The 12,576-nt window shown below is 40.0% G+C and overlaps 1 protein-coding gene across 1 annotated transcript in view; it reads right to left on the reverse strand.

The window, feature by feature from the left end:
- Positions 1–300: 300 nt before the first annotated feature.
- The window catches only part of MED29 (mediator complex subunit 29), a 19,820-nt gene continuing 7,544 nt past the window's right edge, over positions 301–12,576 (reverse strand). The window contains exons 3-4 of the mRNA XM_072430904.1: positions 10,103–10,187; positions 301–2,097 (exon numbers count right to left, since the gene is read on the reverse strand). Coding sequence (XP_072287005.1) covers positions 1,867–2,097; positions 10,103–10,187 — 316 coding nt within the window. The 3' untranslated portion in view covers positions 301–1,866. The remainder of the gene's footprint in view (positions 2,098–10,102; positions 10,188–12,576) is intronic.

A 12,576-nucleotide genomic window follows, 5' to 3' on the forward strand; every position in this document is an offset into this window, starting at 1 on the left:
AATGTCCTTTTTAGAACTATATCTCCCAGATACCTGTGTAGTGAGATCTAATGGGTAATATCAGAATGGGGTAATCCTAAAACATGAATACAAACATTTGTAAGAATACTGATTTGGATATGTGTCACCAGTTTGTCTTCCGGGTGTGTTCAATAAATTAATCAGATTCCCCGCTCTGCAAATTGAAGCCTTGGTAACATGGAGTGGCAGAGTGCCCTGTTACTAGGAACTAGGAGATTTTACATACCAGGGTGACCGTGTGTACACATGCAATGCCAGGCAAAGGCAAAGGACAAGAAATCAGAGTTCTGAATTGTTTATTGTTTATAACAGAAAGCAAATATTGTTATACCTAACCATTACTCTTAACAGTACAAATCCACACCATGGTTCACATTATATAGCTCATTCATAAAATATGGGGCACAGTGTAAAATACATCCATCTGCTTAGCATAGTGAGCTCTGTGATTGGGGGAGAACCAGTAATTTGACATAGGCAGGTCATGTGATGAGGCTTCTCCAAGTTTTTTCAGTTTCGTTGACCCCGATGCCAAGGAAACACAATGTACTGTTGTGCTTTATCAACAGATAAGCCTGGTAAAGCCATAACATTGCTTCCAATATCAGATCCATAGACCTTTTAGTAGATTGTGGTGTACTTTAAAAGAATCAGGACACTTTTCCTAGCCTAGGCTATCCTCCCTTTTTTTTTTTTTAATGATAGTACAGGTTTGCCCAAAATTGAGCTTGAGATTTTTGTGAAGCGTGTCTTGTAATACTTGAAGCTTATCAAATCCTGCGTTTTGTTCCTAACCCATGGAGTGCCTGAGTGCTACTAGCTTTAAGGTAAAGACAGTTTATTGTGCCAAAAGTGAGATACCTATTGATGTGAATGAAGTGTAGGCCTCATAGATTGTAAGGTGTTCTGGACAGGGTCCTCTCCTCCTCCTGTGTCACTGTCTGTATCTGTTGGTCATTTGCAACCTCTATATAATGTACAGCACTACATAATGTTGTCACTATTTAAATCATGCTTAAAATAACAAAAGGCCATATTACAAGCTGGTAAAGCAGAATGCAGATGACCTACATTTGAGGGCAAGTTCTATTTAAAAATATATGCTTAGGGAAGGAAGTACTTCTGAGAAGAATGAGTATTAATATTAAACAAACTGCTATCCTGTAAATGTTAATTTTCTACCCTCTTAATGCTTTGGTGTTATACATAGAGTCAGGCACACAACCTAGTATTACAGCTTCTGATTTGCATACTTTTTTCAGGTCTGTGACTCTGAAACTGTTCAAACTATGTGCCTACTCACAGGTCAATGACCTACTTATTTCTCCTGTGACAAATCTGCTTTATTTACATATGTTTTCCAATCTGTTCCTACAGGTTGGTACACGTTACTGCTTGATGAAGTATACACATAGTGGTTTATATGCCTGAAAATAAGGTAGAAATCACAACCAATTTTGCCATTTATTTCCTTAACTACAGAACCAAAAAACAGGATAGTATAAAAAATGGATAATATCCCAAAAAAGGAAAGTCAGTTCTGCTTCAGCTGTTGAGGGGTGAAAAAAATGAACCATCCATTTCTTCAAACCAAATGCAAAGTACAAGAGGAGGAAAGATGCGTCAATCCAAAACCACCAGGTCTGCAAGAAGTCCATCAGCCAAAGCACTCCAGATGTCTGATCATAAGTGGGCAATCACAAATACAAACCATATAAAGAAGTGACAAGGATAATAAAGATTTAAGACACCTTGAGCCATTTTATCAGGCCAATAACATCGTGCTCATCAGTCTTGAGACAAAGCTTTGTGAAACGACTGATAGATGGGTAACTAAGAGGCAGATCATAAAACACCCTGGGTAGGGGGAGTTTTACCCATAATCTTTTTGGAACATTCCAATAGGGCATTGTGTATGTCCTTTGCACAGGCAATCTGGGACTTGATCATGCTCAGGTACTGGGTATACGGCAGGCTCTCTGTCTGGACGGCGTCCGGTTTGGTAGCTGTAGGCACGAGAGTGGGGGAATGCTTGGCGCTGTCATAGCTCTGAGACAGACATTCATAGGCAAGGCGCTGTGGGAAAGGACAATTGATAGATCACATTAGGACAATTACCCAACGAATACACCAACATCATCTTGTTATAGAATAAGCAAAAATATGGGAGTTAACGTCAATTACCTTTACTTTAGAAAATGATAGTTGGCTGGCTGTCACTCCCTTGTCTTCAATACAATTCTTGTCATTTACCAGCAACAAGTGGGCAAATCCAGAAAGTTAAAAAGAAGCTAAGCTTCTATCCATAGAGATTTGTTTTTGTTTAGCATGACAGCCAGACAATATTCAGTTTTAGTAGCAAAGCTAATGAAAGATCGTATTTGTATAGAAGCCAACTTCTCCACCCTACATTATATATGCATGAGGGAAGGCCTCATCTACTTACACAAATAATTACAGTTGACCATATTACTCAGAAAGGATTGTATGCTCCTGTAAACTCAAGTTGGGGGAATTCAGCACAGGAGATAATCTGGTACATTGCCAGAGGTTCATCTCTGTAACATCTTGTTCAAACACGTATGTATGGACAACAACACCTAATGCAGGGTGTATTAGGTAAAGAGCTCTCGAGATGGCTGGGGGCCAATTGAAGTAGTTAGAGACCTTTAGGCAGCCATGGTCTAAATGCTGCAGATTGCATTTGGTAGGACCGTTCATCCTAAATGAAAGTATGAATGAGCCACCCGGCCTAATAAACAGCAAAAAACCCAGAAGTGTCAGAAATCAGAAACCCCTGCCTATAAAAGAATCACACCAGTTTGATTGAAGGGTGTATTGAGCAAGAAAAGGGCAGCACGGTGGCTCAGTGGTTAGCACTATGGCCTTTGCAGCGCTGAGCCCCAGGTTCAAATCCCAGCCAGGGCACTATCTGCATGGAGTTTGCAAGTTCTCCCCGTGTCTGCATGGGTTTCTTCCGGGTACTCCGGTTTCCTCCTACATCCCAAAAAACATGCAGTTAGGTTAATTAGCTTCTCCCTAAATTGACCTTGGACTACATTAATGACATATGACTATGGTAGGGACATTAGATTGTGAGCCCCTTTGAGGGACACAGTGACACAATGGACTTTGCACAGTGCTGCGTAATATGATGGTGCTACATAAATACTGTGTAATAATAATAATAACAAAGCTGAACAATAAAGATCCTGCAGATAAAAGGAGCCCACAATGTGGGACTGTTGCATGCCATCTCACCTAACCCTGCCAGGGTCTGGTCACAAGATTATCACAAGAGAAGCTAGGCCAGGACAACTATCTGCATGAAGTTTGCAGGTTCTCCCCATGTTTGCATGGGTTCCCTCCGAATACTTCAATTCCCTCCCACATTCCAAAACCATGCAATTAGGTTAACTGGCTTCCGGCTAAAACTAGCCTTAGACTGTATTAAAGATATAGGACTATGGTAGGGACATTGGATTGTTAGCCCTTTTGAGGGACAGCAAGCGACATGACAATGGACTTTATATTGCGCTGCATAATATGTCGGCACTATATAAATACTGGATGATAATAATAATAAATGCATATTTCCATCATTTGGGCCTTACATGTAATCTAAAACTTCTTGAAAACGGCCAAAACTGGTCAAGTAGATTTTCAGAAGCTAAAAATGGACATTATGCATATACAAATCTTTTAAATGGAATATGTCTGGCAGCCACATCCTCATATATAAACAGGACACTTTTTCACCTGACCAACTTGCCAACTCTGGAGCAGATATGTCACACCCAGTAAAGCTTTACCAATTTAGCTTCACTGCCTACAAACTAGTATACAGCCGAGGAGTCAGAATGGTAGTTTTTACACAAACATTCAAAGCAAGCACCATCTAGCCTGAATCATGGCGGATGGACCCTCCTTTGATTGCATTGCAAACTTTACAGTGTCTTTGTGTGCTCTCCTGCAGCCCCCATACTTCCCCCACCCAAATGAGCTGCAAGGAATGTCAAGTATGTCCCACATATCCGGCTCAGCCTTGCACAGAACATTAACTCCAGCTGTATACAGAGTAACTGGGAGACAGAGAGAAGTGATGTGATAAACATGTAGAAACATCACTGCTTCCTAGTCCATACATCGCCATTCCAATCATTCCCTGACAACTCCCCTGGAACACATTCAGGTAAATCTGACTATATGTGTAAGAAGCCTGTTTCAGGAAATGGAAAGGGGTCAAACTGTGGGCAAGCAATAATCATAATTAGTACATTATGTACAGTGTTTTCCTGTTTTTCCTTTGGTCTTTGAGTGTTTTTTTTTTCTTTTAAATTGATGCTTATCAGAGAAGAATTCTTGTAAATGGGCTGATGGCCCCTGGTTATCACCTGACTGGCAAAAACCAGATTTTACAGAGACATGGACTGTAAAATACAGGTACTGTCTTCTTTTACACAAAAGATTTGCTGTACTAATAATTGGAGGGTTGCTGTACTTTAGGACCAACCTACCATTACCAAACTGTTGGTCCCTAATCCCCACACAATGGGCCTGATTTATCAAATCTCTCCAAGAATATGGACGGTACACTATCATAAGTAATAAAGGAAACACGGAATGGGTTTATTCCAGGATTGAAAACCTTTGCCAAATAGCAAATTATTTTAAGAAACCCCTTCTAGGTTTGCTGGATCACTCATGATAGTCTACCTTCTCTAGTCTTGAAGAGCTTTGATATATCACAATATGTGCAATGTTTTTTTTAAATCCTGTGGGGATGTGGCCACAAAATCCTGAAACGCCTGGATGAAATTTGGCGAAATGGCTCTTTATTAAGTCTTCACTTGCACTAAAAACATAGGATCCCAAGACACTAGGAGAGGAAGGGGTAATTCTCCCTACTTTACCCTTCTATGCTAAATTTATCAATAAACCATTTTTTGATAACATTAACATGTATATGTCTTCTGTAACATAAGCCCCTAAATAGTGCTTGGATGAAGGGCTGGAAGTGTGTTTGGGGACCTTCTAGTGTTAATCAGTGTTCTTGTTGGACGCTATTAGCAAGGTGCACCACCCGGCACTTTTAAGTAACCACCCAGTTGTTTTTAGGTGCTTACTGAGAATTTTGGTCATAAGGCAGGGGCTGACACCTGCTTAAGATTTCTTACCACCCAGCTTCAAAAATTTACAGTTCACAATTCCTGTTGTTTTAGTATACAGTACCTTTATACAGGTGTGTTATAATATGACCTTTTATTTTATATCTAAACAGAAATATTACAGTTCCTCTTAAGATAGGCAAGTCTGTACTTCACTGAGTTTAAAAGTCGATCTAAACCCAAACTGGGCAACAAAGACTTTGCAACGAACTGAGTCTAGCAAAGTAGTTCTGGTAGCATATTTTAGACAAATTATTGGTTTTTAAAACCATTTAGTTGCCTTTTGATAACAGCCTCATTGTCATATAACATCCTTTATTCAGGCAATTAAAAAAAAAAAAAAAAAACTTACATCAGTCACTTGTGAATTGATCAGACCTTAAAAGTGCCGTTCTCTACCATCACCCTTGGACTATCAGCACCTACTTACCGTAGTATTTTGCCCCAGAACATTTTTTTAAGTTGGGTGGCAGCCTGTGCATTGGGACCAAATATTGGGACGTAACCACCCAAAAACAGGGTGGTCACTGAAAGGTGCTGGGTGGTGTGCCTGGCTAAAAGGGACTGGGGAGAACACGGTCTGCTGGAGGGCAGTCCCTTGCCTTAACAAAAATCTTCATGTCATGCTCACCAGATATTTATAATAAAAACTACAGATTCAAGAAGACTGATACCTTTAAATGTTAAAAATTAAATAAAACCATCTTCTAGTTTCTGATATATGATCAAGTTAATAAAATGCCAAAGCTGTTTGACCTATGTCACTATACCCCGGATGACTGTACTCCATTGAAAAAAAAAGCCCTGGGCCCCCTGTAATGCAGCCACTCCCAGTGCTTTCAGACAGTCGCAGTCAGTTGTGCATGAACGGCATGAAAGAAAAAACGGTTGTTTCCCTGGGGGAACTTAGAAATGCAGGTGCAGAGTAAATCTGGCATGTATCCAGTGCAAATACAGCTGTGAGTTATATTTAAAGAGGGCCACTAAGCTTTTCTTTGAATCTGCCACCTCTGTGCCTTTATATCAGGAAACCCATCTAAAACCATTTTTGCATATACAGTTAGGTGCATAATTATTTGGACAAAGGCAACTTTTTTCTAATTTTGGTTCTGTACTTTACCACACTTAATTCTAAATGAAACAACTCAGATGCAGTTGAACTGCAGACTTTCAGCTTTAATTCAGTGGGTTGAACAAAAAGATTGCATAAAAATGTGAGGAACTAAAGACTTTTTTACCACAATCACTTTATTTCAGGGGCTCAAAAGTAATTGGACAATTGACTCAAATGATATTTCATGGGCTGGTGTGGGCAGTTCCTTTGTTATGTCATTATCAATTAAGCAGATAAAAGGCCTGGAGTTTATTTGAGGGGGGGGGGCTACATTTATAGGAGTGGCAAAATCTACAGTTTGGTACATCATGAGAAAGAAACAAAGCACTGGTGAACTCAGCAACACCAAAAGACCTGGATGTCCACGGAAGACAACAGTGGTGGATGATGGCAGAATCATTTCCATGGTAAGACAAACCCCTTCACAACAGCCAACCAAGTGATCAACACTCTCCAGGAAGTAGGCATATCAATATCCAAGTCTACCATAAAGAGAAGACTGCATGAAAGTAAATACAGAGGGTGCACTGCAAGGTGCAAGCCACTCATAAGCCTCAAGAATAGAAAGCCTAGATCAGACTTTAATCAAAAACATCTAAAAAAGCCAGCACAGTTCTGGAAAATCATTCTTTGGACAGATGAAACCAAGATCAACCTTTACCAGAATGATGGCAAGAAAAAAGTATGGAGAAGGCGTGGAACAGCGCATGATCCAAAGCATACCACATCATCTGTAAAACATGGCGGAGGCAGTGTGATCGCTTGGGCGTGCATGGCTGCCATGGCACTGGGACACTAGTGTTTATCCATGATGTGACACAGGACAGAAGCAGCCCAATGAATTCTGAGGTGTTCAGAGACATACTGTCTGCTCAAATCCAGCTAAATACAGTCACATTGATTGGGAGGCGTTTCATAATAAAGATGGAGTTTATTAAAGAAAAGAAGTGGAATATTCTTGAATGGCCAGGTTGGTCACCTGATCTGAACTCAATTGAGCATGCATTTCACTTGTTGAAGACTAAACTTCGGACAGAAAGGCCCACAAACAAACAGCAACTGAAAGCCACTGCAGTAAAGACCTGGCAGAGCAATAAAAAGGAGGAAACCCAACATCTGGTGATGTCCATGAGTTCAAGAGTACAGGCTGTCATTGCCAGCAAAGGGTTTTCAACAAAGTATTAGAAATCAACAATTTGTCCAATAACTTTTGAGCCCCTGAAATTAAGTGATCGTGTAAAAAAAGGCTTTAGTTCCTCACATTTTTATGCAATCTTTTTGTTCAACCCCCTGAATTAAAGCTGAAAGTATGCAGATCAACTACATCTGAGTTGTTTCATTTAAAATTAATTGTGGTAATGTACAGAAACAAAATTAGAAAACTGTTGTCTCTCTTCAAATATTTATGGACCTAACTGTAATTACAATAAACATATCTTTGCATCTGCAACCTCTTTTTTACTCGTTGAATATGCACATGATTAACCTGGGTGCAGGTATGTTTTAAACTGGCGAAGAGCTACTTTTGACCAGTGGTATTTATGAAAAGAGCTGTAAGCCAACACTAATGGTATAAAGTAAACCTCAGAAAAACTGCTAAATACACAGGTTAGGTACATACTGTATAAGGGAGTTTTATCTGTCAGACTGATAAGTAGTATTATTTACACCTTGAACTTACCCAGCTCTGCAACAACACACCCTTGTCTGCCAGGGCAGACCCGCTATACACACCTGTCTCCGTTCCATCACCATTATTCTATATCTTCACTTCCTCTTTGTGATCTTCGGCCATCTTGATTGGCCAGGATGAGATGATATGCATGCGCAGATCAGTTTTTTGGATTATTCCACAGAACAATAAAACTGTTAAGAAGGATTATTGCAGTCTGTCCCTTTCCTCAATAATAATCTGCCAGATTAAATATTTATTAAAGTGGACTCTTAGACAAGCTTTGTCCTTCCCTTAGCCTTTGACAGGATGGTGAAAGAGAAGCAGAACACTGATAAACACATCTCATAATCTCATCCTCCAATCCACATGGGCACGACAGCACAACTGACTGGCTTACTTTCTCCCTCCTGAGCTCTGCTGTAAAATGAAAACTTAGATCAAGCAGATTGATCAGTATACAAGTTTCTATGGAATAGCCGCATGGATCCTAGTTACTAAAGAAATCCTGTATGGTTTAACTAAAACAAGCATTCCCACTGACAGGCAGCCAACAAGTCAGGAAGCACATAATTCCTTCTCTGAAATTATCAACAAAGGTAGGGCCATGACCTAGCAGTGTGCCTGGGTTGGCCAGAAATGTTGTAATTTTCATCGGAAAGCAGCGATCATTACCACAGCATACTGCTGACAGAAGAGGCACTGATGAAGAGTGGGTGGGGGATAGTGGCACTGGAAGGCTACCAATATCAATTTAAAGTGTGCCAATAACTTGGGTTGCATTTCCTATCGCATGTTGCCTTCTCGGAGATAGTAATTAACTTTTCAGTTTAACTATATGCTGATAGAAATTGGTAGGCTGCAACTGCAACTGACCTTTTTCGAAAAAACGCTAGTTTTTCTAATCTTTTTAATCTTTCTAATCAGAGCATACTGGCAGACCTGGAGGAGGCATGTAACAATAGGACAGACAACCTAATATGTATGTGTGCAAGTCAGTGATTTAGGCCACTGGGTTGCCAAGGAAGAAACTTTTCAGAACAAGATCTGCACATTTCTCTTGGCAATAAAGGGAGGCATTAGACCCTATAGTACCCTACGGAGTTCTACTGCGACTACCCTTCTCTTCCATGTGTCCTGATCTTTGGCTGGGCTTGGATGATGAAACTTCTGGGACTACCATGCTGCATGTGCAGCTCATCGTTTTCTTAAAGACATCAGCAATAAAGCTGGTGTGTTGATTGCAGGTGGGACATTACCTGTCCCTTTTTGCAATAAAGACATGAGATCGCTCATTTTCAATGCGGAACTATAGTTCCACTTTAGGGTTGAAATTCAATCAAATGTCAATGTTTTAGTTCACTTAGAACTACTCACTAGTTAATGTTTGCGTGATATACCACCAACCTTCTGTAGCCACTGCATGAAATCTCATTCTTTCTGTTGCAGTCTCGCATCATTTCTTTATTTCATATTACAAATAAGGGGAGAGAATCCATTTTTTGGGGCCTACAATCTCAAAAGCCAAAGCAGAGGAAAAACCATGGATTATTAATAATGTAATGTACCTAATAATGTGTCTAGGTGAGGTATAAGCGACTGGTGGGTAAAAATCCACAGGCCGAAGTATCTGCTTTAGATGACCTTAACTAATAATCGGCAACACTGGCTGGCTATAAGGGCAATTAAAAGGTGATAGCTGATAATACTGTTTGCGCTAATATTGTACGATACCCCAGCAGAGAGGGATATTTAAGACTTTGTAATGTCATCATCAGGTCTTGGTGCAACACACACATATGACAGTAGGTGGTAAGGTCGGTACATAGATGTCTGAAAACAGCACCCTAATATGTGAACCTCTAAAATTGAAACCATGAAATTGGAGATCAGGGACAGAAAAGTTGGTGAGCAAATGGCTAGATGATCCTTGACATCCTCAGGACAGATAATGATGAAGGCTTTGACTTTGTTTGCATACTATGAGAAACTCATAGTGTTCAGATCAAAGTAAGCAATTTCAGTACAGGAGAAGCCTGTACAACCATGCAAGAGACTGTAGTTTACCAAGAAATATGTAAACACCCAAATACTGCCATGTATTTTAAAAAGTACAGGGACACTCACCAAACAGAGCTCCAGCTGGTCACAAAGGGCATAGAATTCCTCTAGACTCTTATCAAACCTCTGAACTGGCACATCTGCAATTTTCCTGTGTGGGACAGAAGAAAGATGAGGTGAGTCCAGAGCATACACAAAGCACTGGCCCTGTGAGAAAGAAAAGACAGAAGGGGAGCAAAGATAACCAGCATTCCCTCGGTGAGAGAAAAGATGGATGACAGCAAAGAGCATGCACACAGCAATTCTCCTGGAAGAAGAAATAGGAGAGGAGCATAGAGCATACACATAGCACTCCAATGGTGGGAGAAAGGAGCATACATACAAAATAGACAGGAGGAGAATACAAAGCATACACACAAGATTACAGGAGAGTGAAGAGACAGAAGAGGAGCACAGAGCATACACAGAGCACTCCACCTGGAAGAATAAATATGAGGGAACAAACACCATACACATAGAGCTCCTCTAGTGAAAGAAGAAACGGAGCATACACACAGCACTCTTTCAGCATTAGAGAAAAGTAGGGCAATTATAAAATACATTGAAGACGAATAACAGACCCCCCCCTCCCAAAAAAAAACAAACAAGAAAAATACACTTTATTAATAGAAAGTATGATTTAACTATCCTTCTCAAGTCCCACTAACTTCAGCAGAAAAAGTCATCCTGTATAAATAATTTATGAGCGCAAACACAATTGTGCAAATAGGAAATAAGGTAACTTCAATTCATAACTTGATCGCCATTTGTGATTATATAATTAAAATACAGTACTGTATCAGGACACAGGGAAGTACAATTTATCTATATATTCGATTCAGACAACTTATTGCACCCTAAATGCATAATAAAATATTGATTGGACTTATCATAAACATTTCAAAAATTCATCCAATAAAACAAACCAATAACATTCATGGTTATATAACCCCTAATAAATTCTGTATTCCTATTTTGTTACAATGTCACCTGTCAAGTGGTGGGAATAATCAGGAACTAAGAAAATAGTCTGTTCTCATAGGTGATGTGTTGAATCAAGGAAATTATTTAAGCAACTTTGATAAGAGTCCGATTGTGGTGACTATTAGACTGGATAAGGCCCACAAATCCACAGGTCTTGTAGGGGGGCCCAATATGTAGTAACTACTTGGGTGCCCAAGGCTTGGGGGCCAATGCCAATGCAGAACTACATTTAGTAAGTTGAGGATTTGTTTTTTTTTGGGTAGAGGAGGTTTTAAGTCTGACTGATGAACAGAAGACACTCCTGACAGCATTGATTCATGAACACACTGCCATTGGTTACAGAACTGGAAGGGATAGAAAATGGAAGACATGGCCTACCAGACGTATTTGTATAACAGTTCTTCTATCATAGGCAATAGATATATCAGAGTTACTAATGACATTATCTAGTGTCAAAAAACAAAGAGCTATGGAAATCCTTTGAGCGACAACTAGTTTTTCTTGCACAAAGTTATGGGGTTACACACTAGCTTCTGTTTTTGCACCCCACTATTCTACAGGATGTATGTATCACAGGGAGAACAGATTATGTGTAATCCTTATATGTTCCTTGTGTAGAAATAATGCAATTTTTCCAGTCTGAAAGGAACAAAAATGTAAAATCTAGATATGAATATGGTGGAAGAGGGAACCACATTTGGTTTCCTAAGAACTTTTTTGAAGGCGCAATGCAGTTATGTGGCCAGGGTTGTCCAGCGTCATCCGAAACTGGGAGTAATTAAAACAGAAGTAAACAATAAAATCACACTTACCTTCATTGCCGCAGATCAGTCTATTCGTCCGGAGGTTTCTTCCATCGGGTCCCGCGTCATCCCAGTATCAGTCTTCAGCCCGGCGCAGAGGGAGCGCCAGGTGCCGCCATCTTCTACTCTATTCTTCTGTGTACTTCTTCCTACATCACTCAATCCCGCACTGCGCAAGCTCGACGAATGTTGGGAAAAAATTGTGATTGGGTGACGATTGGATGTGTGATATTGGTAAATTGTTTTTGATGAAAGGACTCCTTCTGCGCATGCCCTAGGTGCTTAAGCATGTGCAGAAGGAGCAGCCAAGAGCCTCCTGGGATGCGTGACTCTGCTCTGCACTCACCAATTAATTCTTGATCGCAATTAAGAGGGCAGTGCTGCACCTTTTTTTTTTTTTTTTTTTTTTTTTAATAAAAGAGTTCTCTACACTTTTACGTAAAGGAAAAAATTCTGAGTTTAGGTACGCTTTGAGGAGATGGATTTGAGGTCAGTCAGGAATTTAAAAAAAAGGTCTGACTGTAGGATTTTATGTTTATTCAACCAAAGGAACTAGCTCAGGAACTGATGTTTGATTAGAAGACCTCACTTGTTGAACACATTAAATAGAGATAGAGGGAAAAAAATGAACATGGCCATATGTAAAGGTGTCAGAACACAAACTGCATTGCAATTTGCTGTGTATAGGACTGCATAGCCACAGACCAACCATTG

Source organism: Pyxicephalus adspersus, chromosome Z (genome assembly GCF_032062135.1).
Source record: "Pyxicephalus adspersus chromosome Z, UCB_Pads_2.0, whole genome shotgun sequence".
In the NCBI taxonomy this organism is placed as follows: Eukaryota; Metazoa; Chordata; class Amphibia; order Anura; family Pyxicephalidae; genus Pyxicephalus; species Pyxicephalus adspersus.